Raw genomic sequence first — 27,876 nt, forward strand, 5'->3', positions numbered from 1 at the left:
TTGGGAGCTGAGGGAATCTGACCCCTGACGAGCATCACAGCCGGATGGAGCAGGACCCACCCAGCCGCGTAAGGTGCTGAAATTAACTCCACGAGCTTTCTGATGCATGAGCGGATGTAATCCTTCCGAGTTTCTTAAGTATGAAGTTCCCAGCGCGAGCACCTCTGGTATCCCCATCAGATATATCTGAGCAGCCGAAGCACTTCCGTACGCACAAAGCGCTGCAGAAGCGTATTCTAGCCTGGCGGGCGCCTGCAGAGCACGGGCAACGCTGGCCCGAGGAGGGGTGGGAAAGGCTGCTGGCCGAACGCAGCCGGCCTCGCAGGGCAAAGGAAACGGGAAAAAAAAGCCGACAGCAAGCCCCGCCGGGGCGCAGGACGGGGCGGCGAGAGCGAGAGTCGCCCGGGGCGGAGCGGCGGCGGGACAGGGGCAGGCCCGGCGGCGGGACAGGGGCAGGCCCGGCCCCGCTCCGCCCCGCCGCCTCCCGAGGCCGCCGCCGCCGGTCGGCAGAGGCTGGGATGGGGCCGCCCGAGGAGGTGCGGGCGCGGCTGGCGCGGGCCGGGCAGGAGCACCTGCTGCGCTTCTGGGCCCAGCTGGGCCCGGCGCAGCGCGGGGCGCTGCTGGCGGCGCTGCCGCCCGGCCTGGGCGAGCACTGTCGGCTGGCGGCGGCCTCCGCCCGCCAGCCGGGGCCGCTGGAACTCCTGGACGGCCGCATGGAGCCGCTGCCCGCCGAGCTGCTGGGCAGCGCCCGCTGCAGCGGCCCGGCCGCGCTGGAGCGCTGGGAGGCGGAAGGTGAGCGGGGCGGGGCGGGCCGGGGTCGCTGCCCCCTTGCCTCACGCCGAGCGCGGGGCCGGGCCCTCGCCGCCGGCCTCCCCGCCCCCGGCGGGGCCCCTGCCGCCGGCCCGGCCCCGCGGGCCCGCGCCCTCCCCGTGCCCCGCCCTGTGCTGAGGGGGCTCGGCCCGGAGGCGCCTCCCGCTGCTGCGGGCCGGGCAGCGCCTCCCTGGGTGCGGTGCTGCGGCCGCGCCGGTGCCGGCGGGAGGCTGGGGCGCAGCCCGGGGGAGGACGGCAGCGCGTTCCCGCGGTCGCAGAGCCCGGAGCGACCGCAGCGAGCTGCTGGCTCGTCCCCGTGGAAAAACGTTCTCTCTAAAGCCTCTGCTTTTTCATCAGGCTGCGGAGTCCGCAGGCGCTGCTGAGGCTGTCAGGAAGCAAAGGTGTTTGTCTGAGGGCGGCTGTTCGGGGTGTCATCAGATTCCTGAGCACACCGCTTGCACAACTGAAAGCCAAAAATAGAGAGGGTTATCTTAAAACCGGAGTGTGGTGTGGTGCCTGTGAAAATCTCCCAAACTGACTGGATCTAGCCGTGGGCCGTCATGCTCCTTGCGTGAGGCTGGCTTGTCTTCCTGGTAATATCAGGAAGGGCTGTGTAACGCGGCATGTTTGGGAGGGCAGCTGCCTTCCTGTGGCACCCTGGAAATGGCTGATGGAGAGCTCAGGTCTGTTGCCAGCGGGATCCCCAGGGCAGAGAGCAGTGTCCTGCGGCATCGTGGTTGGGGTGACATCCGGCAGCCTGGATGATGGCACTGCATTTTGTACCGGCGGGGTTTTGCCATGGTGTGTGGTGTCAGCAGCAGGGCGAAGAAGAGTGGCAGCCGAGTATGATGTCGGGGCAGGTAGGGCAATGACCTCCGTGACAGCGTGGGGACTCTGGTTTGGAGTTAAGACCATATCTTGTTAGACCAAGCCCTGAACACAGGCAGTCAGATCCCTGGCGAAGGTTGTTGAGGTGTTTGGGGCCAGCATGTTTAACTTTCATTTCCAGCTGTTCAACACAGCAGCAGTGGCTGGAGAGCCGTGTGGTGGGCAAGACATGGAATAGCACTGCGTCTCGCAGGAAGAGGTGAAGTCCCTGGTGATAGGTGGAGCAGGGTCTGTGCTGCTGCTTACCCGGGAAGTTGCACCCAGGCATGCGGGTGGTCTCATGGGCACCTTGCTGGCATGAAGTTGGTCTCCTGTTACAGCAGAGGCTGGAGCAGAGTGATCTTTAAACTGCGTCACTGTAGCACAGGAAGAAGATGAGATCTGAGAGCTGGGCAGAGAAGTGGGTAGCGGTAGGAGAAGCCCAGGGAAGGAAAATACCTGGTCAGACAAGGCAGGTGGATGGGGAAACACATTGGAGGAGTGCTGTCTGGGGGACAGCTCTGCTATCAAAGCATCCCCTGACTTCACGTGCGTGGCAGTTCCTGCATCATCCCTCCATGGCTGCTGAGCCTGAGGCGGGCCTGGCAAGTGGACAGGTGCCTTCACCCGCACAGCAGACTTCGCATGGATGGCTAGGCTGATCCAGCTGGCATACCCAGTGAGTTGTTGGGGACTGCATGTGGTGCCAAACCACCTTCCTCATTTTTTGGAGCCTGGTGGATATTGGCAGCTTTCCCTGGTCACCTCGTGAGTGTTTGAAAGGTGGGGTTGATGGGAGAGGTGGTACCTAGACCTAGGCTGTGTGGAGTGGGGTGCTGCGCTTCCCAGTTCCCCATCATATGTGTATTACATACACATCCTGTGCTTTTTTCAGTGTGCTCTCTATTCTGTTTCTTTTCAAAGGTACAGTGGCCTCTCTCTGCTTCTTTATAAAATAACACTGTTAAATAAGTAAATATATACAAAATTGAAAGAAAGCAAGAGAAAAAACAGCTGTGGCCAGAGTAATATCCTAAAGTCTGGCAAGTGTCTGTACAGTCTTGACCTAGACCTGCCAGTGAAGAGGTGAGGATGTGTGGGCAGAGGAGTAAAAATTTCCAAACAAAATCAAAAAAGCAAACATGGAAGTGACACAATTATAGAACAGAAGAGCTTTTCAGATGTGTCAGACTTCGCAGATGGGGCTGAGTGGTAAAGGAGGGAGCACGAGGAAATGTCTGTCAGGGCAGCTCCATTGCTGAAGATGTTCAGGGTGGCGTCTCCGCTTGTAGGTAGAGGATCATGGCCAGCCTGCCACTTGCTCTGGTCCTTGAACAGATTAACATTGGTGACATGGGCCATGTGTGCCTGGTCCTGTCTTGTGGTGGTGAGGCTGTGGTGGCCTGCTGGCCTGAGCAGCTGGGTGTCTGGTTTAATGCAGTGTGAGCATCATCCTTGCACTGCTGGAGTCTTGGCTGATCTGGGTTCATCACCTTCCACAACGACTTTCTTCTGTTCAACAAACTGGGGCTGGGCCTAACCACAGCCCAGTGTCTAGGGCTGGTTTCTGGTAAGCGAAGAGGTAGGTTCTCATGACAGTGGAGGCAAGAATTTGTGTCCAACCAGGCTTTCCAGCAACGTTGCTTACATCTCCCACCCAGCCTTTCTACTGCATAGAGCTTCAGTGAGCTGAGCAGAGTGGGAGCAGCTGCTCAGGAATGCCTGGTAGGATTTGGGAGTGAAGCTGCTAGGGTGGTGCTTACTGCCTCAGGCTTGAGGATGTTGCTTTGAGGAGGAAATGCATGAATTTTAGGGTCAGATGATCTAGGTTAGGGCTGCACAGTTAAACAACTTTACTAAACTGGACAGCAAGGTCCTTCATCTTCAGCTCCGGGACAGAGAGGTTCTGGCATGCCTGACTTGTGCCACTGTCAGCAGCAAACAAGGCAAAGTCCGTGGGACTGACCTTGCTTCCTGCAAGCAGTTCTTGCCAGAGCAAGAATTCAGAAGGCCCTCTGTGACGGGGACCACGCAAACGTCACTTGACCCTGAAATCCAGATTGCCCCGATGCCCATCTGGCGTAGAGACCACTTCTAATTTCTACCAGGAGAGGGGGATGCAGTTCTTAAATATCACTTTACTTTGTTTTTATGATCCAGTTTAATGCTACAGGTGAGAATCAGCCCTCAGTTTTATTCCCTGGGAGTGAGACTTTGTAGTGCTGAACCCCAGCAGTGTTGCAATGGAGACTGGTGCACAGAAGTTACCTCTCCCCAGGGAGGAAGCACTGATGAGCCCCCATTCAGTGTTCCCTGGGGGAGCTAGTGGTATCGGCACAGGATTCCCTGGGTTTGTGCAACCCTGGGAGGACTCAGGCTCCAAAGAGTTTTTTCGTTAAAGTGAACTGTTCCTGGTGTTGAGCTGGGACATGAGCAGAACAGGCTCTGGTTCCGATCAGGCCCTCGTGCATGCCTTTCTAGACATCTCAGCTTGTTGCTGGATGTCCCAGAGGTTGCATGTCTCTGATGTTACCATTTGCTTCAGGGGATTGCTACCACCCCTAAACTGAGCTCATCTGTGCTTTGTAAGCGGGCATCTGAATTCCCAGCAGCTCCCATGTGCAGCAAGCACGTCATCTTCAAATAAAGACTGAACAGCTGAAATTAATTTCTTGTCCTTTCCCCTTCCCATTTTTGTGATTAAAAAGTTTGTTAAAAGAGCCAAGCAACTCAGAAGCTATTCTTGGGAACATCCAAGATATTTTTAAACTGTTAAAAAAAAAAAAAAAGGGGGGATCTGTTATTGTCTGTGAGATGATAAAACTTAGCTCAGACAGATTTGCTTTCTGGATCTTAAACACAAACATGAAGTTTGCTTTCTAGGCAGATGAGGATATAAATAAAGTACAGACACTTTTAGATTCTGTAAATGTTTTATTAATAAAATCCTAGTCTAGGGCATGGGCCACAGTATAGTTGCCATTTCGTCAGGCTTTGATGAGCTGCTCTGGTTATTTGACTACTCTGGATTTTTTTTTTCCTGATTTATTCTTTTCTTGCTTACTGTTGTTATAATCAGGCTGATGCATCTGTTCAGCAGGAGAATTCAATCTGTTCTTGCAAGATCAATCTGTTCTTCCTGCAAAATCTATTTTTGTTTTTGCTTTATATGCAAACTAAGACTTACTGCAGATATCTGACAGCCAGCGCATCTTCCTTTTTTTTCGTTTGGTTCAGCTTCTGGTATTTCACGTGCTGCAGAAGATAAGCTAGACTTACTATTTTTTTTTTTAAGTGTGATAAATATTTCAATTTCCTGCAGGAATATGCAGCAAGATGCGTCAGTTACTATTTTTTGTTGTTGTTATGAATGCTAGTATTTTTGCAGCTAGGTAGTGAGAGCAGAAGTACTTACTAAACCTTCGGGGGATATTTATTTTCATGGCAACCTAAAATCAGGAACTTGAAAAACTCTCCAGTAGTTGTAGGGTTGCACTGTAAATACTGTGAATGCCATAAATGATGGGAAGATCTGTCCCATCCTGACATGCTTGCCATCAGGGAGGGCTGTTCACACAGCCCTAGAAGCTGTTGGACCTCTTCTAGGAGTACAGTGACCCTGCTTCTGCTGGAAAGGAGGGCAGAATTTCTCATGGTGGTGGTAGGAGCAGTGATGGTTTCAGCAAGTCCTGCAGCGTGCCCACCTGCTAGGAGTCCTGGGTTATCTGCCTAGTCAGTCTGTTGGATTCTGGGAAGTGAAAAAGAAAATGGAACTGTTGATTTTATTAGTGGTATTGCTTTGGAGTGGGGTTCATCCTGTTTAGGTCTGAGTTTCAGAGTTCCGCCTGCATTCCATGCAGCGAGGCCACACTGGGGAGGTCAGTGCGAGAGGCTCAATAACCACTAGGCAGTTTCCGTCCTCTAGTCACTGTGTGGAAAACTTAGGTGAACTGTGTCTTATCTGAGGCATCCTGCTTTAAGTGGAGTGGCGCTCTGGTACCTTTGAGTCATGGCCAGGGATTGCAGCTCCTCCTGATGGATGTTGCTTGACAAAATGGGCCCTCATGGGGGCCTATTAACAGTGTTAATGCTAGGCTTCATATGAAAGATGCCCGCTGTTTGCAGTCTGTTACTATGCCTAAACCTGTCCTTTGAGACAAGTGGCACTTGGGAGGAGGTGATGTGGCCTTTTTGTGTCAGGACCAGAGTGTGCATGTGTATGCGTGAGCTTGATAGATGCTGTTACAGGAGCAGGTAATGCTGCAAGGACGGAGCTGGGTAAGGGATGGATGCGGATTAGTGGATGAATCAAAATATTGGAAGTGTTGCTTTGGAGTTCAACTCCAAAGAGTTGACCAGCAAAAAGACCAGCAAGTCCTGATTTCAGTCTTTAGGCAGCTTTGTTTTAAATCAGTGTGAAATACTTCAGCTTAGCCAACTTCAGTTCTGAATTATTTAGGGATTTTAAAATGATTTTATTACCCTTTTGAAACGAAACTGGTTCATAAGTGTCTCATGGGAACTTTTTTAGATTATTTTTTTCCCTGTAAGTTTTTCCCTCATGTATTTTTTTTCCCCCACTGGAAACTTCTGTGTGAAGTTCAGTGGAAGGAGCCAGGTACCAGGCATTTCAGGGCTGTCTTGCTCACATACACGAGACCAAATGGAGAAGTTCCATCTGCACCAGCCCCGCAGTAACACAAGGTTAGATAATCATAGAATCACAGAATGGTTCACCTGGGAAAGGAACTTAAAGACCATCTAGTTCCACCCCTCCTGCCATGAGCAGGAACACCTCCACTAGAGCAGGCTGCCCACAGTCCCATCCAACCTGTCCTTGAGCACTTCCAGGGATGGGGCATCCACAATTTCTCTGGGCAGCCTGTTCCAGGGCCTCACCACCCTCATGGCAAAGAATTTCTTCCTAACATCTAACCTAAACCTACCCTCTTTCAGTTTAAAGCTATTATTCCTTGTCCTATCTCTACACTCCCTGATAAAGAGTCCCTCCCCAGCTTTTCTGTAGTCCCCTTTAGGTACTGGAAGGCCTCTGTAAGGTCTCCCTGGAGGCTTCTCTTCTCCAGTCTGAACAACCCCCAACTCCCTCAGCCTGTCTTCACAGGAGAGGTGCTCCAGCCCCTTGATCATCCTTGTGGCCTCCTCTGGACTCCAACAGGTCCATCTCCTTCTTGTGCTGGGGGCCCCAGAGCTGAACACAGTGCTCCAGGTGGAGTCTCATGAAAGCAGAGTAGAGGGGAAGAATCCCTTCCCTCACCCTGCTGGCCATGCTTCTTTCGATGCAGCCCAGGATATGGTTGGCTTTCTGGGTTGCAAGCACACATTACCGGCTTCTGTTGAGCTTCTCATCCACCAGCACCCCCAGGTCCTTCTCCTCAGTGCTGCTTTGACTCCATTCTCCACCCAGTCTGTATTAGTGCTTGGGATTGCCCCGGCCCAGGTGCAGGACCTTGCATTTGGTCTTGTTGAACTTCCTGAGGTTCGCACAGGCCCACCTCTCAAGTCTGTCCAGGTAGGTCCCTCTGGATGGCATCCCTTCCCACCAGCATCGACCACACCACACAGCTTGGTGTCATCAGTCAACTTGCTGACGGTGCACTCAATTTCACTGTCCATGTCACCAGCAAAGATGTCAAACAGCTCCAATCCCAGTGCTGATCCCTAAGGAACATCGCTCATAATTGTTTTCCGCTTGGGTATCGAATCATTGACCCCAACTCTTGAAGTGCAACCATCTAGCCAATTCCTTACCCACCAAGTGACCCATCCATCAAATCCACATCTCTTCAGTTTGGAGACGAGGATATCGTGTGGGACAGTGCCAAATACTTTGCACAAGTCCACATAGACAACACCAGTTGCTCTTTCCTTATCCACCAGCTCTGTAACCCCATTGGAGAAGGCCAACAGATTTGTCAGGCATGATTTGCCTTTAGTGAAGCTGTGTTGGATGTCACCAATCACCTTTTTTTCCATGTTCCTTATCATAGTTTCCAGAAGGATCTGCTCCATGATCTTGCCTGGCATAGAGGTGAGACTGACTGGCCCGTAGTTCCCCAGGTTTTCCTTTTTTCCATTTATAAAAATGGGGATTATGTTTCCTCTTTTCCAGACCATGGGAACGCTGGACTGCCACAACTTCTCAAATATGATGGATCGTGCTTTACCAGGTTCATCTGCCAGTTCCCTCAGGACTCTTAGGTGCATCTCATCAGATTCCATGGACTTGTGCACCTTTAGGTTCCTTAGGTGGTCTTGAACCTGATCATCTCCTACATTGGGCAGTTCTTAATTTTCTCAGTCTCTGCCTTTGTCTTCTGCAACTTGAGTGGTGTGGCTAGAGCACTTGCCAGTGAAGACTGAGACAAAAGAGTTGTGGAGTATCTCATTCTTCTCCATATCCTAGGTAACCAGGTCTCCCATTTCCTTCAGGAGAAGGCCCACATTTTCCCTAGTCTTCCTTTTATCAACAATGTACCTGTTGAAACCTTTCTGGTTGCCCTTGACATCCCTCTCCAGATTTAATTCTATCAGGGCTTTAGCTTTTCTAACCCGATCCTTGCCTACTTGGACTGTTTCTCAGTATTCCTCCCAGGCTTCCTGTCCTTGCTTCCAGCTTCTGTAAGGATGAACACTAATGAATACTTGGATTTGGAGCATAGGGGAGAGATGTCAAGATTGGCCTGGGATGGAAGCTATGAACCTGCACCTGCCCAGTGACTCATAACTGAGCTTCCAAACAAGTACAGTCGGGGACTGATGTGGCACAACCGGTGCAGCTATGAACAAGTCAGGTACTTGGTTGCATCCAGAGGAGCAAGTAGCTGGAGCCATCTGGATGGTGATGTATATATTTCAGCTTCTCCCTCTGCTCGGTTCAGTAGGATGTGCTTGCTGGGCATACTGGCCCCTGTAAGGGTCTTGTTCTGCTTTTCAGTGGCACTTGTGTTGTCATGGGTGACTGTGGCATGGTGATGCCCTTTGCATTGCTAGGTGTCTGGGCCCATGACCATCTGCTGTGGATTTTTAATGTGTCTGGGAATCATTGGAGAGTGACTCGTTCACTGTGGCTCTTGATCGTGGGAGTGATAGCAAGTCCGCTTTTGCCAGTGCTAATGGCTGAGGGATTTTCTTTGCTCAGATGCTGCTATTTGTCTTGTTTCATGAGAGGCTTATTGTTAGTGCGGAGAAGCCAAGATTAAATCTGTTCAGAGATAAACTGACCAGGGGAGAGGCTTTTCCCTGCATAGTGAATCAGATACCATGCTGCCTGAACTTGGCAAGACTGTAAAGGTTGTTTTTCCTTTTCCTGAGGTAAAGCAGGGGAGGGCAATAAGCAGGATGTGTGCAATTGCATCTTCACTCATGGTAACACTGCTTCATTTACAGCTGTGACTTTTCTCTCTGTTCCCTGCATCAGAAAAGGGGGGTGGCTGCCACAACAGTGACTCATACTGAAGAGTTTAACTTTGGTTTCTAACCACAGTTGCTTTTCCTTTCTCTCCCCGTTGGTAACTTAGTCATTGCTGCTGACCCTTCGACAGGCATTTAATTGCTCACCGTTCCATCCCTGCGAGTTGTTTTGTAGGTTTGCCTCATACAGCAGGGGCTGTGTGAGGCATCTCATCCTGTGGCTTTTCCTCCAAGGCACAGGAACAAGTGAAGATGATGGTGGGCCGGATTCTGGCAGACTTGTGGACACAAAAGCTGGCTGGGAGTTGAACACCAACAGTTAACCAAGTGCTGAAGTGGCTGTCACTTTGAGTGTGTGTCTATATGAAGAGGTGAGCAGAGGGAGAAGGGAAATGAGAGAGGGGACTAGTAGGAAAGAAGCTTTTCCGGAGGTTTTTGTTTCCCAGGGCTGTAGCACTCCAGCAACCAAGGATTGTGTGCAAAACTTCTCGATCCTCTTGCTGATGCTTCCCTTCTGCAGCTTCTCTTGCACTTGAATTTGCTGCCTCTCTTCTCCTCGGAGGACACCCTTAGCACAGGGTGCCAATGGAGAGGCAGCCACCACCCTGGAAGCATCGTCTTGCAGCCCCTTCTCTCAGGTCCTTCCCACGGCACTCCATGGTGCTGTGTGCTGGAGAGGGCCTCGCTGGGCCCGCATGGAGACCTGTGTCTGCAAATGAACCAGACACTAGCCCTGTGTCCTGGCTGCCTGTGCAATGAGAGTCGGTGTTGCAGGCAGGTTGGAGCCTGCAACCAAGGACTCAGCAGCAACTGGTGTGCCAAGGACTCTAGCAAATAGTAGTGGCATAACTTACACTTTAGACCCCCAGCCCTGTGCTTTGTTAAGTCTCTTGCAGTAGGAAGTTCTGTAACAGAACCGTTGTTTGTGGTTTGTTGCATAAAGTTAGGTTTATTTTAATTTCATCGGAGTTACAGAACTGAAACTTTGGAGCTTGCCGTAGTAGAGCTAGTAGAGCTAGTAGAGCTAGGTGTCTCACCATACAGCTCAGCCAGTACTGTCATCTGTGCCTTTTTAATTTTAAGTTTAAACCCATTCGAGCTTTCTCATCTACTCAGGAACCTCCTGAAAGTTTGAAATCCCAAGTCCAAGACCCTCGGTGCTGGTTTCCTTCTAGAAAGCTCTTCTAATCTTACCTGGTGCACGAGGCTGGGCTACCTTTAGAGGTCCCTTCCAGCCAACATTTTGTGATCCTGTGAATTCAAAGCCCTGTCCTGCAGCAAAGCAATGGCAATGCTGTGTAACTGGCTCCCTTCATTGTGCCTAACCAGGCATTAAGAGCATTTTGAGAAACAGTATATTTAGGTAGAAACACGGTGTTCCTGCTGTGGTCTGGCTGAAACCTGTAAGCGTGGGGAAATCAATAGTGTTATTACAATGTCAGGGATAACTTACATCTGTGTTTTTATTGCTGAAGGCTAGGTTTTTGAACAAAACTAAAACAGAGTCAGGTTGTTACATCAGCAATTGGTGTTTTCCTTCTTACTGCTCATTTAAGCAGCCAATTATTTAAAGGTGAGCATAAAAACAATCCTGGTTTCCTTCTAATTCAGTATTTTTGGTCCCTGTGTCTTTCAGTCCAAGTCAGGAATCTTTTAGTCCCTGCTGAAGTTAAAGTTTGAGCGTTTGTCTTCTGCTTGGAGGTTGTGGTGAAGCATGGGCTCCTGTACTGTGGGGGGCATTGGCAGGCTCAGCAACGGTCAGGATACTTCTTGAATTAGGTTGCCAAAGGCTGTGATTGCTACTGTACAGCAGAAGAGGTGTCGCTTTTGACCTGGGCAGTCCCAGAGCTCACTGTACCCCAGAGGAATGTAGAGTGTCCCCTAAGGAAAATACTTTGTTGGATTTGAGCCTAGTGGTTGCTGTGGTGATGATTTGAGAAAAAGCAGGGAACAAAGTGTATGAATGAGCTGTATGATTCTGCCCCAAGGTCTGGACATTCCTGGCTTGTCAGGAGAAATGATATGGTTTTTAATTAGATTGTGGGAGTTGTGGCTTCTGCCAAATTTGCTGTGTTACTATTAGTCACTGCAGGCAAACAGAAGCTGGAGCACAAGTACAAGTAGCTGATTGAGGTAGCTTCCAAAAATCTTCATGCTTTACTGAAGATGATGAAGCTGTTTCTTTGGGATGTAGAAATGTTGGTGTTGAAGGACCCCCTTACTTTGAACAGAACCACACCCAGCCCTAGGTGAGGTCAGCTATCTTTATCTAACTCTTGAAAACCTCAAGGGATGGATGTCCCCCACCTCTCTGGACATCTTTTCCAGTGCTGCACCACTTTCCAGTAATTAGTTTCTATTCTAATGGCCAATTTGAACATCCTAAGCTGCAATTCACAGCTGTTTCTTGTTGTTAAACCATCTGCTGCTTTAGATGAGGAAATGGATCTATCAGCGAGAGGTGAAATGATTTTTTTTAATTTTTTTTTAAATGTTGCATGCAGCATTGTATTTCTCTCTGAACTGCCAGTAGTGGGCATTGAACTGTCAGCTTCTGGCTGTTGCCTGAGCTCTGTAGAAAGGCTCAGAAGAAGGGCACAGGATGTTGACTGTCTTTGTGATTATTATGTTTCCTTTGGCTTCTTTCTCCTGTTCAGGTTTGCATCAGATCTCACAGAACAAAGTGGCAGTGCTGCTCCTGGCTGGAGGACAGGGAACACGCCTGGGAGTGAGCTATCCCAAGGGCATGTACAATGTGGGATTGCCCAGTGGCAAGACCTTATATCAGATCCAAGCAGAAAGAATCCGCAAAGTGGAGCAGCTTGCTGGCCAGAGATACCACTGCAAGTGTGCCATCCCCTGGTAGGTGATCTGGAGCCACAGACCTACTGTACAGAGGTCTTTGCACTCTAGTCTTGCCTATGTTGTCTTCTGGAAGTGCTGTTCTAGGTGCTTTGCAGGGACATGTCAGGGGAGAATCTTTTTCTGCAGGGTGTGCGATCCCATCCAGAGGGATGCAAAGGGGTGGGAAATGACAGGCCTGTGTCTGCAGATCTGAGGAACTGAGCACTACCCTTGAATTGTCTTTTCAAGCGCGGTCCCTGACAACATAATAAACAGCACTTTTCAGTGCCTGTTTCAGATTGTTTGTGAGAGATGTCATATGTTTGTGCCATACTTTCTCAGATTCCTGTATGGAGAGAGAGATCACACTGTGCTCACATTCCAAGACCTTCTATGTGCATCTTCAGCCACAGCATAAAACTCTTCCCTTCCACAATAGTAAATGCTTGTCATGCTCCATTTTTAGGCTACCTCCTGCTGTCATTGTTTACAGCTGTCTACCTTATCTGCTGGTTGCTACCAGCTTTCAGAAGTCTCCAGGCTCTGTGCAAGGTGCAGATTATCAATTCCCTATGGGATGTGGTGGTTGAGAGAGAGAGGAAGGCACTGCAGCATGGTTCTGAGAATGTTTTTTGCTACGTGTTCATCCTTAGAATATAAAGAAATACCTTTATGAAATCACTGTCTGGTGTGAGGCAGGGTTTGGGAAGAACGAAAGAGCACGTATGTCTCAGGTCTTCAGGATGGCACGTTGTTTTACAAATCGGAGATTGAAAGTAATTAAAGTCTGGATTGTGTGCTTCTTTCTGAAGCCATGTATACATAACCTGAATTGCAAAGGCATTCATCCCTGGTGCTGTTGGAAGGAAGGATTCAACATCTGCTGATAATGTTTACAGTTTATTTTCCTTGGGCTGAGGAGACAGCTGGCTGCCACAGTACCCCAGAGGCCAGGCTCTGCTGTGCTGCAAATATGTAAATGTGTGTGTACATGAGGTCTAAGCTCTCCTGTGCAAGTGATGGATACCCTCGTGTGCTTACAGAAGACCCCATATACCTATCACATGTGTTGAGGAAGTGCTGCACAGGTACATGGTGAAGATGGCTCTTAGCTGGTTGAGGGAAGTGCTTGTCCCGCTCTATGCTGGTGCAGCCTCACCTTGAGTACTATTTGTGGTTTTGGGCACCACAATATAAGGACATAAAGCCATAACAGCATGTCCAAAAGAGGGCTACGAAGATGGTGAAGGGTTTAGAGGGCAAGACGTATGAGGAGCGGCTGAAGTCATGTGGTTTGTTCAGCCTAGAGAAGAGAAGACTGAGGGGAGGCCTGATAGCAGCCTACAGCCTCCTCATGATGGGAGCAGGGGAGCAGATGTTGATATCATTTACGTGGACTTGTGCAAAGTATTTGACACTGTCCCACACGTGTCATGCCTGACAAATCTGTTGGCCTTCTTCCGATGGGGTTACAGAGCTGGTGGATAAGGAAAGAGCAACTGGTGTTGTCTACGTGGACTTGTGCAAAGTATTTGACGCTGTCCCACACGATATCCTCATCTCCAAACTGAAGAGATGTGGATTTGATGGATGGGTCACTTGGTGGGTAAGGAATTGGCTAGATGGTTGCACTTCAAGAGTTGGGGTCAATGGTTCGATACCCAAGCGGAAAACAATTATGAGCGATGTTCCTTAGGGATCAGCACTGGGATTGGAGCTGTTTGACATCTTTGTTGGCGACATGGACAGTGAAATTGAGTGCACCGTCAGCAAGTTGACTGATGACACCAAGCTGTGTGGTGTGGTCGATGCTGGTGGGAAGGGATGCCATCCAGAGGGACCTACCTGGACAGACTTGAGAGGTGGGCCTGTGCGAACCTCAGGAAGTTCAACAAGACCAAATGCAAGGTCCTGCACCTGGGCCGGGGCAATCCCAAGCACTAATACAGACTGGGTGGAGAATGGAGTCAAAGCAGCACTGAGGAGAAGGACCTGGGGGTGCTGGTGGATGAGAAGCTCAACAGAAGCCGGTAATGTGTGCTTGCAACCCAGAAAGCCAACCATATCCTGGGCTGCATCGAAAGAAGCATGGCCAGCAGGGTGAGGGAGGGGATTCTTCCCCTCTACTCTGCTTTCATGAGACTCCACCTGGAGCACTGTGTTCAGCTCTGGGGCCCCCAGCACAAGAAGGAGATGGACCTGTTGGAGTCCAGAGGAGGCCACAAGGATGATCAAGGGGCTGGAGCACCTCTCCTGTGAAGACAGGCTGAGGGAGTTGGGGGTTGTTCAGACTGGAGAAGAGAAGCCTCCAGGGAGACCTTACAGAGGCCTTCCAGTACCTAAAGGGGGCTACAGGAAAGCTGGGGAGGGACTCTTTATCAGGGAGTGTAGAGATAGGACAAGGAATAATAGCTTTAAACTGAAAGAGGGTAGGTTTAGGTTAGATGTTAGGAAGAAATTCTTTGCCATGAGGGTGGTGAGGCCCTGGAACAGGCTGCCCAGAGAAATTGTGGATGCCCCATCCCTGGAAGTGTTTAAAGCCAAGTTGCATGGGGCTTTGAGCAACCTGCTCTAGTGAAAGGTCTCCCTGTAGGGGAGCTGGAATTAGATGATCTTTAACACAACTCATTCTATGATTCTATGATCTCTTCTCTTTGGTGACAGCGACAGGACCCAAGGGAACGGCATGTAACTGTGGCAGGGGAGGTTCAGGCTGGATGCTAGGAAAATGTTCTTCGTTGAGATGGTGGTTGGGCACTGGAACAGGCTCCCCAGAGAATTGGTCACAGGACTGAGCCTGACGGAGTTCCAGAAACATTTGGACGGTGCTCTTAGACATATGGCTTCATTTTTGGGTGGTCCAATGTGGAGCCAGAACTTGGATTGATGATCCTTCTGAGTACCTTTCAGTTTAGGATATTTTATGATTTTATGATTCTAGCCAGTGTTGGAGATGGAAGGTAATGGAAGGAAAGACAGAAGCAATGTGGAGCTAGAAGGAGAGGAGGAAACAGAGAAACTTAAAAGCAAGTTGTGCTGCTCTTCATGTTGGCGCAAAAGAGGCACTAGCATACTTTGAGCTCCTGGAGATTCATGGTTCATTCTCAGCACCTTATGCTGGTCACTACTTCTTTAAATGGTTACTTTCAGTTTGAAATTTGGGGTGAATGAATCTCTTGTGCTATTCTTTACTCTGTTTTGGAGCTGACTTGGATATCCAGATGTTATTCGTATTTAGGGAAAGGCTTTTCTGTCTTGTCTGGAGCTAAATCTGTGGGTAGGATTGCTCATGAGACTTTGTACAGCCTTCCTGCAGGATGAGCTTTCAAGGAGAGCTCTACTAGTCAGCTACATACCATAAGTTACTGTATTGTCATTCATTTAACACGCTAAGTTTTTTTCCCTTCTCTGTCCCATCTGTAGTTTTTTTCTTTTTCTTGTTCCTTGCTCTACACTTGTTCCTACCCAGGTACATCATGACAAGTGAGTTCACCCTGGGGCCGACAGAAGAGTTCTTTGTAGAACACGGCTACTTCAACCTGGATAAATCCAATGTGATCATGTTTGAACAGAGGATGCTGCCAGCTGTTACCTTTGATGGGAAGGCCATCTTGGAGGAGAAGGGGAAAATTGCTATGGCTCCAGGTATCCTGCTGTTTGCCCTTATTTAGTACAGTAATGTAATATGTGTTGAAAATTGCTGTCAGCCGGTCTTGGCACACAGGAGCAGTATTTGGAAGTCAATGTCAATGCTTCTAATTAGCATGGGAGGGTTCAGTTAAATGCTTTAGTCTGTTAATCAAGAATGTAGTAACCTCTGTTTAGTTATTGCTGGAGATTTGCCCACATCACTTTTTTTTTTTTAAATCAAAGCCTGGGAATATTAGCAGGATTAGAAGGGGTGGGGTAGCTGCAGGTTTGGAATAGTGTGCATGTGCATGGGCAGGGCTGCGTATAAGCTAGGGATGAGTCCCCAGGATGACAGCCCCTGGGCTGCTGCCTCCCAGGGTGAAGCTGTCAGGAGAGCTGTGTGTGCTCCTTGCCACGCACTGTGCCAGCTCTGAGTTAGTGTTTGCTCAGCAGTCAGCAGTGATGCTGTCAGGCTGGGGAGGAAGCTCACCTGGCTGAAGGCTCCCCCTTTCAAGGCTGATAGCTGGAAATGGGGAAAAAAGCAACAAGCAGCAGGAAGATTAACTCTTGCCAAAATGATTGAAATGTCTCACATCTTCTCTTCTCTTAACCTGGACATGGCAAGAGACTCAGTGAAGGCAGCCCATTCAAGGCTATGTTGCAGTAATTTGTTTTTTGTGGCTGCAGAATGGTTCTCCTGAGCTAACTGGAGTGTTGAAGGAAGGAGTGACCATGAAATGGTGATCTGCGGTGAACAAATAAATGTGCAGATGGAGTTTAAGCCTTTAGAAGGTCATTGGATACTTCTAAGGGCAGGAATATGCAGAGGATAAGACTGTCCTTAGTGTTTTTCTACAGGCTGAGTTTTAAATGTGCTTTTGCTCTGCACTGGAAGAGAAGAAATGTAGCAGTCTTTTCCCATCCTCTTTTGCCACACTGTTTTCCCCATTAGTGTTTTTCCTCTGAGGATCTTACAACACTTCAAAGTCTTATAATGCTTCCCTGTGAGGTTGGTACCCAGTCCTACTTTGCAAGGTTTCATACTAGGGTGTGAAAGTTCAGGCCTTGCCTGAATTGAGTTGGTGGCAGAGCTGGAAATAAAATCCAATGGCACTGATTCTTGTCTAGAAAACATTCCCTGCTCTGCTGTTAAAGAAAATCTGTTCAGGACTTGTACCCTTTGCTTTGTTAATTGCAATAAAAACCCTGCAGAGTCACTAAATAACCAGGGCCTCTTCTTTTCTTTTGCATTATAGATGGCAATGGTGGCTTATATCGTGCTTTGGTGGATAATAAGATCTTGGATGACATGAAGCAGCGTGGTATACAGTATGTTCATGTATACTGTGTAGACAACATCCTCGTCAAGATGGCAGATCCAGTCTTCATAGGCTTCTGTGTTTCCAAAGGGGCAGATTGCGGTGCCAAGGTGAGGCGGTGCTAATGCTGGGCCATTTCCCCACAAGGAGTTAAGATCCGATTACTCTGGAAGGTAGTGGTTAGGGTGAGCTCGGAGGTACTGGAATGTTCAGATCTCTGCCCAATGACAGCTCCCTTGGAGCAGATTTAGATGTGGCATTCTGAAAATGCAAGGGGGAGCTGCTTGCTGTCCATTTTGTATTCAGAATTTACTTCCTGGGGTGTACTTCTAGGGCCTCTTCCCCTCTTCCCAGAGTACAATGGAAAATAAACTTAGATTAAAGCAGAGACTGTAATTACACAGGAAACTACAAACTGGAATCGATTCCCTTTTGTGTGTGCCCTTTCTATAAAGGCACCTGAGATATCAAGAAGCTTTATTAGACTGTGATGTGTTTTATAAATACACCTTTAAGTCTAGTCAAGGCACTCCTTACATCCCACTGTGGAGGACAGGTGAAGTTGAAAGAGCCTGGTTTTGTGACTCCAAAAGAGCAGGTGCCTGATGTTTATGAGGGCAGTTTAGTATTGCTTTAATCCTGGACACTGTTCATGCAGACAGGGAGCTGAAAGTTAATAGCTGTAAACATTCTTCATTTAATGCCAGGTCCCAGTTAAAAGTTGATAAGAAAAGTGTCCCCACAGTATGCTGATTTCTTCTAACTGTGGTTTGTCTTCTGAGTAACTGCAATTTAAGTGGTCATGTAATTGGTTTTTATGCCAATTTATGGAAAAAAAAATGCCTCCAGCCTACTTTGTATACTCAGCACTGTCTTGCCTGTGTTCTTGAGGCATTAGAGGATCAGCGTGCAGCAGGGTCTAGTAGGATAATTTGATAATTTTTTTGGGGGGGAGTTGAAATATTGCCAGGTTTTTCTTTCTTCTTGTCACAGTCTTCTGTCCTGTGTCTGCAGGTGGTGGAGAAGGCCTACCCCACAGAACCTGTTGGGGTGGTGTGCCGTGTGGATGGGATCTATCAGGTGGTGGAGTACAGTGAGATCAGTCCAGAGACTGCGCAGCTGCAAAGCCCTGATGGGGGGCTGGTGTACAGCACTGGCAATATCTGCAACCATTTCTTCACAGTTGAATTTCTGCAGATGGTGGCCCAGTAAGTTCCAGCAGAACTACCAGGCAGCTGTGCATCCCAGAAATGCTTACAAGAGTGGATGTTCCCATTTCCCACTTTGTAATTATAGTTATGGGTACCTTCTGTCTTCTCAAAAGAGTTTAAAACAACCATGTCCACTTTTGACCACTCCAGCATGCTCTTTAGGCTTTACGTAATGGAGAGTCTGCATGCTTTGCTGTAACTAAATCAACGGAGATAAACCAGTGCATGGCCTTTCTGGGCCTGCAGAGATGAGCAGGCATGTGAGCTGTGGTGTAGTCAAGCAATGCTGCCCCACATTGAGGGTTTTCAATAGGAACGTTACCAATGCTGTCCCTTGGGACAACAGGTTGGGGGAGTTAATGGAACTGGGGGAAGATTCTGCTTGGAGTTGGAAGAGGGAGGCACGATACTGAGTGTTCAGTGTGCAGCTCTCTTCCCTTAGATATGGTACTGACCCAGGAAAGGCTGGGGATACTGTCTCTGTGGGAGTATATGATACTGATGAAGTCTAAAGGTGTGGAGATAGTTATGGGGGACCTAACTTAATTTTTGTCTAGTCCTGAGCCAGACAATATTCCTGAAGAGCTTGATCTACCTTTGTGTGAGAGATCTGCTCTGCTCCATTTTCAACCTGGCCATCTAACAGTTTAGGTTATCTTTTTTTTTTTTCTTCTCTGCTTGTGATTGCAGCTGGATGCTAGGTCCTCCCTCACTTTTTCCTTTACCCTATTATGTCATGTTGTGCAGGAGTGGAGTGCTGCTGCTCCCTGCCATGCAGGTGTCTGGGCTGCTTTGCTCAGTGAAGTGTTTCCTGGATGTGATTTTATGTCATAACCCACAACAGTTGAGATATGACCTAGGGTAATAATAAGCAGTGTGCTTCCCAGAAGTTTACTTCTTTTCTCAAAGTGGGCAGGAAGTAAATTATCTTGTTTGTCCTCCTTTTTGCAGAAAATATGAGCCCCAGCTGAAGCATCACGTAGCGATAAAGAAGGTGCCTTACATTGACGAGGAGGGAAATCTGGTAAAACCGCTAAAACCAAATGGGATAAAGCTGGAGAAGTTTGTGTTTGATGTGTTCCAGTTCTCTAAGTTAGTGGCAGACATGAATATTTTTTCCCCTCTCACTGTTTGTTTGGATGACTGCAAGTTGTAAAAGACTTTGACAGAGTGTGTGGTTTGTGGGTGACTTGTTAAAAAGACGGTTGGATCTACCAAACTCCAGCATGACAGTAACTTCACAGGCTCTGAAGGGTGCATTCACAGAGCCCTTGGCAGCAGCTGGGCTTTCTCTGACCATTCTTTGGGAACCTTTTGTTCTGTGGAGGATGGTTTGGCTGGCCCAGCCTTTAATAGCCATATGAAAGAGAGAGAAAGAGAGACAGAAAGAAAGGAAGGAAGAAAGAAAGAAAAGGAAATCTTGTGCAAAGCCAACATTTAATACAAGTGCATGTTGAAGTATTCAGAATCTAAGAAATCAGGCCTTATACAATTGTGACTTCCATAACAACTGCAGCTCTTGTTACATTTTAGGTGCATATTAAACAAGGGCTTAGTTCACACCCTTTGCGTTCAGAAAACATGTTGCTTAAGCACCATGGGACTAAGTTACTGTTGCTGTAGGAACTGTAAATGTTGGCTTGCCAAACTCTGAAACATAGCAGAGATATCTGTGCTACAGCGTTAACACAGGAGCTTTGAGTTTAGGGAATGTGGGATTTTAATAATTTAGAAATCCACCAGAAATTTATAAATGCTATTTTTGAAGGCCTAGAATTCATCTGTAAAGATTCTCTTCCAGGCTTAAATGAATGGCAAAAAGAGATCTCATGCAAACTGAAATATCTTGTTTGGGGATTGCATTTTTGTTTTTAGAGGATTTACTTCAGGAAAAGGAGCTCAAGTTTTGAACCCTGGTCTCCATTTCCTGACATAGTCAGTAATGAAATATATGAAAGGCAAAGACAGTGTATTGGAAATAGTGCAGAGCTCTGGGATTCAAAAGAGCTCATATGCAAGCAGTGATTTCCTGTACTTTGTAAAAATAACGCAGAAATTGCTTGGCAGATGCTCTTCACATGTGAAGTGCAGAAATGTGCAGAGGCTGGTTTCTTATTTGAGTTCCTTTTTTCTGATAAGCAACTGTACTTAACATTGACTGTAAGTCCTCCCTTATTGCTTATTCATACCTGGAAACTGGTGTCCTCAGTTCATCCTTGCCCACAGACTCTCAAGTTCAGTGACCATTTCTTTGAGCAGGGGTGCTGTGCTCTGTAGTGAGCAGCACAGCTCTGCCGTGCATCTGAGCTTCAGGTGTTGCTGTTAGCTGAGACTTTTTGTCCACATGTCTCTAGTGCCTGGAGAAGTTTATGTGGGATCTGTGGAGAAGTTTTGTTTTTCCTCCTACCTCTGCACAGTTCTTCAGGGTCATGAGGAAAGAGATTGGGCACCTCAGTTTATGAAACGGTTAATGAACCTGATCTCCTTCTGATACAAGGTGACCTGCTTAGTGGATGAGGGAAAGGCTGTGTATGTGGTCTACCTAGACTTTAGCAAAGCTTTCAACAGCGTTTCCTAAAACATTCTCCCGGAGAAGCTGGCTGCTCATGGCCTGGGTGAATGTACGCTTCACTGGATAAAAAAAAAAATTGGCTGAGTGGCTGAGCCCAAAGAGTTGGGGTGAATGGTGTTAAATCAGTTGGAACAGTTAAATCCAGTTGGACTCCAGTCACAAGTGGTGTCTTGCATGGCTCCGTATTGAAGCCTCTTCAATATCTTTATCAATGGTCTGGACGAGGGGTTCGAGTTCACCCTCAGGAAGTTTGCAGTTGACACCAAATTGGGCCGTGAGTGTTGATCTGCTTGAGGGCAGGAAGGCTCTGCAGAGGGACCTGGATAGGCTGGACCGATGGGCCAAGGCCAACTGTACGAAGGGCAACCAGGCCAAGTGTCGGGTCCTGCACTGGTGGGTACAATAACCCCATGCAATGCTACAGGCTGGGGGAAGAGTGTCCGGAAAACTGCCTGGAGAAGAGGGGCCTGGGGGTATTGGCCGATAGCCAGTTAAATATGAGCCAGCCGTGTGCTCATATGGCCAAGAAGTCCAACGGCATCCTGGCTTGTATCAGAAGTAGTGTGGCCAGCAGGACTAGGGAAGTGATTGTCCCCCGTACTTGGCTCTGGTGAGGCCGCACCTTGAGTACTGTGTTCAATTTTGGGCCCCTCCACTACAAGAAGGACATGGAGGTGCTGGAGCGTGTCCAAAGAAGGGCAATGAAGCTGGTGAAGGGTCTAAAGAACAAGTCTTACGAGAAACAGCTGAAGGAGCTGGGGTTGTTTAACCTGGAGAAAAGAAGGCTCAAGAGAGACCTTACCATTCGTTACAGCTACCTCAGTGGAGGTGGGGGGTTGGTCTCTTCTCCAAAGCAACAAGCGATAGGACAAGTGGTAGTGGTAGTGGTAGACTTGGCAGTGCTAGATTAATGGTTGGACTTGATGATCTTAGTGGTCTTTTCCAACCCAAAGTATTCTGTGATTCTATAATTCTATTCTGCTTTTCTGTCATAAAGTCCTGGTATTCTTTGCTCTTCAGGTGGGAGGTGGACTTTCCTTAGCTTGACTTTGCCCCAGGCTGCATACATCAATGCTCCCTAAAATATATATGAACTCTTCCCCTTGAAAGTTGTTTTTGCATCTTTTCTGCTAACAGGGCTGATGGCTAGCTTTGTTTTTCATTGTTTTCTCCCCTTTGCTTGTAGGAATTTTGTGGCATTTGAAGTTTTGAGAGAAGAGGAGTTCTCACCATTAAAAAATGCAGACACAGCTGACAAAGACACTCCTACCACTGCTCGGCAATCCCTCCTGGCCCAGCATTACCGCTGGGCTCTGAAGGCTGGGGCCAGATTTCTGGATGAAAATGGTTGCAGAATACCAGAGAAACTCAGGTGTGAACCTTTGTGACCTTCTCTGCAACTTCTTTGCATGTGACTGCCCAAACTTGAAAGCTCGCTAATGGCATGTACACTTCATTCTAAAATCGGGCATTTGCCGGATCACAGGATGACTTGGCATGGGTTCTGTTCAGCTGGCCTTTTCTGAACATGCCAAGTATTATCTGTAACAGCTACTGCTCCATTAGTTACTGTAAGTACTCTAGTCAGTAATGGCCAGTAATCTTTGCTTTAAGTCTGGCTGAATTTCCTGCCTTGGAGACAGTGAGTTGACTCCTCGTATAGCAACACGAACACAGGGAGACAACTACCTTAGGTAGAGGCAACCTTTTGTATCATTCAGGATTTAGCCAGCCCAAGGAATTGTAATTTGTAGTCCTCCCCAGCTTTTCTGAATATGATCCTAGTACTTAAAGCCCATCTAGAATCTCAGGTGGACATGAGTATTGGCTATTAGAGCAACTACCAGTTTAAATACTTCCTGCATCACACTGAAGTAAAAGCAGCTTTCCATTCTTGGGACTCTTAATTCATCAAAGCAAAGTTAAATAAACCCACAAGCTGTACGTTGTATTTGAAAAGCACCTCTTTAAATGTTATGTAATTGTTTTGATGACAAATAGTTGGGACCTGCTGATTCCCTTTTATTTTCAGTGTTTGTGTTCAAATGATGTCTGATGTATGTGAATATAACAAATGTCTTACCCTTCTGGATGTCTTACTCCTGACAGACTTTCAAAGATGACACACTGCTTTGTAAGCATAGCAAGAAGTTAATCCTGTGTTCTCTTCTTCAGTCTCTCAGGAACTGAAGATCCTCCGGCTGTGTGTGAGATTTCTCCATTAGTGTCTTATTTTGGAGAGGTGAGAATAACTATCTATGGAGGTATTTTTAAGAGTGTGCAGGAATGCATCTGATTTCTGTACAGAAACTGGATTTCTTTAGCCTGTGCTTGCTGAGAAATTATAAGATCAAGGGAGCTAGGACTTAGTCTCTGTGTTATGTTTGTGGTTTCTTCTGTGGCTTATTCTTCAGCAGGTTGTTCAGTCTTCATTTATAACAAGTTTAGCTATATGTATAATGAGATTTGTAATGAGTCTGTGCAGTTTCATGAGGACTCACGAGTACTTTGAGATCCTCTGAATGAAATGAAAAGTGCAGAATATTCAAATTACCAAATCCATGGGGTCACTGTACACAGTTGCATACTGATCTGTGCTAGCCTTCCACGGTGAGTGAATAGTGAGAGTATATGTGCGTTGTCTGTAGAGGAAACGCATCTTAGAACACATTTATGAGGTTCGTTCCTCGGTAAACGATTGGTTCTGAGAAACTAATTCCATTTAGTAATGAGGGAAGGAGCCTTTATACATTGGAGAAACAGGGTGAGAAAGAGTAGATTGCAGAAGGTTGTGTGCGCTCTGGGGAAGAGCATACACAAAGGTTTACATCTCCACTAGGGAAGAAGCCAGAGGGTTGTGGTTAGTGGTATGGAGTCAAGTTGGAGTCCTATATCTAATGGAGTCCCTCAAGGGTTGGTACTGGGACCAGTGAGGTTTAATATATTCATTGATGACTTGGATGAGGGAATGGAGTGTGCCATTAGCAAGTTTGCTGTTAACACTAAACTGGGAGGAGTGGCTGACATGCCAGAAGGCTGTGCTGCCATCCAGAGGGACCTCAACAGGTTGGAGAATTGGGCGGGGAGAAACTTAATGAAATATAATGAGGGCAAATGTATAGTCCTGCATCTGGGCAAGAACAACCCCAGACACCAGTATAAGTTGGGAACTGCCCTGCTGGAGAGCAGTTAAGGGGAGAGGGACCTGGGGGTCCTGGTGGACAGCCGGATGACCATGAGCCAGCACTGTGCCCTCGTGGCCAAGAAGGCCAGTGGCATCCTGGGGTGTCTCAGCAGGGCTGTGGTTATTAGGTCAAGAGAGGTTCTCCTCCCCCTCTCCTCTGCCCTGGTGAGACCACATCTAGAATATTGTGTCCAGTTCTGGGCCCCTCAGTTCAAGAAGGACAGGGAACTGCCTGAGAAAGTCCAGCACAGAGCCACAAGGATGATTAAGGGAGGGGAGCATCTCCCTTACAAGGAAAGGCTGAGGGAGCTGGGTCTATTTAGCTTGGAGAAGACTGAGGGGTGACCTTATTAATGTTTATAAATACATAAAGGGTGAGTGTCAGGAGGATGGAGCCAGGCTCTTCTCAGTGACATCCAGTGTTAGGATAAGGGGCAGTGGGTGCAAGCTGGAACACAGGAGGTTCCGCTTAAATATGAGACAAAACTTTTTTATGGTAAAGGTGACAGAGCACTGGAACAGGCTGCCCAGGGGGCTGTGGAGTCTCCTTCTCTGGAGACTTTCAAAACCTACCTGGACGTGTTCCTGTGTGACATGATTTAGGTGTTCCTGCTCTGGCAGGGGGATTAGACTAGATGACCTTTCAAGGTCCCTTCTAATCCCTAACATTCTGTGATTCTGTGATTCTCTTTCTGCCTGCAATTGGCTAGCTCATCATAACTGATGCGTTATAAGAACAAAATAAAAATAAGACAATTTAAGTTGACTTTTCTTTGCTAGGATTGTTCTAATAGGAGGTAAGAACACTCCGCTCCATGCTTCACCCTCCCCAGGAAGATTTGTTCCAGAGATCCATTGTTTTATAGTTCATCCATGCCTCTCCTTCATGAACTGTGGTCATGTGGCTAAAGTACTTTCCATCTCTGTCACTGGGGAGACGGTTGCTATTGTCTGTCCTTCCCATGGCCTTTTAACCTTGGGTAGTCAGTCATTCTTCGAGAACATTATGGAGACTTAAAAATAGTACAGGTAACAAGTCTGATCCATTTATAACCTAACTTTACTGTCTTCACACATTCTTAGGGTCTGGAGGCGTGCATGAAGAACAAAGACTTCTGTTCTCCCCTTATACTCGATGAAAGCAAAGCAGAAATGCTAGGAAATTCTTGAAAAGGAGGGAGGACTTCTCCTCAAATCCGATACATGTCTGTCAGAGCCATTGAAAGAAAAGACACTGCTAAAATGTCAGTTATGAAGTGTATTATGTATTATGAAAAATTGCTTTACAGTATCAGATAGTTGGCAAATCCTTGTGGCAGTTGTATTTACACAGATGTGCATATGTACCAGTTCTGTTTGGTAACTTTGAAGGCTATGCCTTTTACTTTGGTCTGTCTTGTAGACTGATGTGAATGAAGATTAATACCTTCCAGGTACCAAATGGATTTTATATTTCTTATTTGTTATGCATACAAATATGTAACAGAGTAAATCAGAAACAAATCAATCAGCTTTGCATTCAAGAAGATTAAATCTCTGCAGTGCCTTGCTATGTATCTTATTTGTATCTTTGTTCCATTTTTTTCTTGTTATTGTTGCTGTTTTTTTTTTTTTTACTGTGTGCACAGCTGAAGAAGAATCAGTATGATGCCCCACCCTGAAAAGTATGGAATGACTTTGTGTACTGGGTCCTCTGTCTCTAATCTTGTGCTGGTTAGTAGACCAAGTTCAGCACATCCTCTAATTGGGTTATGCATAAGAGTCTGCTGTAGGTAGGGATCCTTTTATGTGTAAGTTTTGCTTGAGATTTGGCCTCAGCAGCAGAACAGGCTATTTTGCATATGTAGGCTCAGTGGTGGCATTCCAAGAAAACATAACTAAACATGCAGCTCAGGCTGCATACTCTTTACTCTTTACAGCTGTAGTGAACAGTTTTTTCATTATTATTTTTGAGGGGTCGGAGGTGGGGCAAAAAAAAAGGCTGAGGACTGTTTTCATAATAACCTTCTACTCTTCCTGTTTTAAGGCAAACATTTATTTTGCTTTCCATTTTTTTGTTTGATGTATATCCTATCCCTCAAAGGGGAACTCTTTTAAAGTGGCTGAAAGTAATAGGAGGAACATGCTGTGATGGTAGAATTTGATGTGTAACCAAAAGCAGAAAAATGCCTTTCTTTTAAAATATGTTACTAGCTATTATGTGAAGATAATTGTCAGCTTATTGAGGACAGCAATTGTCAGAACACATGTAGCACATGAACTCAGCCTTGGCTGAGGGCTTCCAGAGTGACCATGATACACAGCTCCTGTTTAGCTCCAGCAGACCTGTGCCGTGTGGGCAGCTGCCTACAACAGAATCTTCACTGAACACACCAAAGTCGTTTCACACTTCACGAGGACACTTCGTGTGCTCTGCTGAGTGGAATTGGGTTAAGGAGCATGCTATGCTTTTCACCCAAATCGGGTATAAGGAAGGTGATGAGGAAGATAAAACATTTCAGATGAGGCATCATCTGAAATACCAGGTCTCAGTATCTGCTTCTGCTAAGGAATTGCTGATGCTGATGTTAAGCATTAATCTTTTACATAAGTGATTTTCTGAAATTCCTCATATGAAGGTGTGTTCAGAATGTTGGAGAAGTATTGAAATAGCTTTGAGAGTAATTACAATTTATAAGTAGACTCATGTTTTCTAAAGGAACCATTTAAATGTCAATGGCAGAATTTAAAGATATAAAGTGTATCTACATATGCATAAGTAATTAGCCTTTTGCACATGCAAACCAGCTAATTACAGTTCTGATTACCTCATTTTGCATGTGCAACTAATAACTGATTTTTAGTGTAAATTAAACATTTGTCTTTGATGCTCAATTCTGTAATTTTTATTGCACAATTTTCTATGGGTCATTTTCATTCCTGTCGATCAATTTTTACATCTGAGAACTAATCGCATGGTATCCTTGTAAGTATTGCTTGTCAATTCAGGCACAGGTTGCTTTAAGTTGCACTGTGCTATAAAGAAAGAATATATATATTTTTCATTTATAAAATGCTTTCTCTTTTGAAACTCAATTATAGCCCATTTTCTATGTGCTTAAATGATGTGAACACTGAACTGCTGACATGATTTTTAGAGATTGTTTTCAAGGTGAAACTGAATTAGTATGATGAACGCCTTTTTTTTTTCCCCTATGACTCTTCATGTTTTAAACTGGAACATTAAAAGATTCTTGAGGGAACTTTAAAAAAAATTCTCATATTCATTGTGAAATGAAAAAAAAAAATCTGAAATAGAGGGGGATCCTGTAGTGTTCCAGAAACTTTTGGAGACCTAAGCTTTTTTATAATAAAGATGTTACTTTGATTTCTGTGTCTGTCGTCCTTGCTTGTGAGGAGAATACACTTGTTGTCTTTGTCCGTACACATCATGGGTGTTGTCACCACAGCTGCAGGACACTGATCCTGTGCCACTGGTAGTGTGACTGGAGGCTGCAGTGCCCATAATATGTTTACAGGATGACATGGAACTCAGCAACATGTAATACCTGAAGAGGTTTGACATTGTGGGATGTGTTTTTCCATCAGAAAGTAAACAGAACACTGTTTCCTCCCCTGCAATTCTGTGTTGTGTGGTTTTGTTTTCTTTCTTTTTTTGTTTTGTTTTTCTTCTTCAAGTTTAGCAACTCAGTTTGTCCTCCTTAATTGTGGATGGTGTGCATTTTTCTTTTATTTAAAGTAGAGTAGAGTGATCTGGTTCCGATGCAGGCTTTCACAGCTATTGTGTAGGTAATGAGGTGTGCTAAGCACCGACTGTGGTAGTATTTCTGCTTGGCTTCCAATTAAATGGCACATTTTAAACGGGTCTATTTGTAGAACAGTAGGGAAAGATAGTAATTTTTCCACAAATGACAGATTGTCCTCTCTTTTGGGGGTTTAGTGCTAAGCCTAGTGAGGGTCAAAAGCAGATTTTCTTTCCTTACCTATTTCATCCCATATTTCTCTCTT

The 27,876-nt window shown here is 46.7% G+C and overlaps 1 protein-coding gene across 1 annotated transcript; it reads left to right on the forward strand.

Annotated features, from left to right (window-relative positions):
• The first annotated feature begins 205 nt into the window (after nucleotides 1-205).
• Nucleotides 206-27,235, forward strand: UAP1L1 (UDP-N-acetylglucosamine pyrophosphorylase 1 like 1). The gene is made up of 9 exons (XM_080562179.1): nucleotides 206-792; nucleotides 11,766-11,970; nucleotides 15,422-15,597; nucleotides 16,839-17,011; nucleotides 17,916-18,109; nucleotides 19,064-19,204; nucleotides 21,871-22,056; nucleotides 22,860-22,926; nucleotides 24,952-27,235. Exons 1-9 carry the CDS (start codon nucleotides 519-521, stop codon nucleotides 25,036-25,038), a joined length of 1,503 nt encoding a protein of 500 aa, XP_080418305.1. The 5' UTR covers nucleotides 206-518; the 3' UTR covers nucleotides 25,039-27,235.
• The last annotated feature ends 641 nt before the right edge of the window (nucleotides 27,236-27,876 follow it).

This window comes from Anser brachyrhynchus (genome assembly GCF_964034855.1).
Source record: "Anser brachyrhynchus genome assembly, chromosome: 19".
Classification (NCBI taxonomy): domain Eukaryota; kingdom Metazoa; phylum Chordata; class Aves; order Anseriformes; family Anatidae; genus Anser; species Anser brachyrhynchus.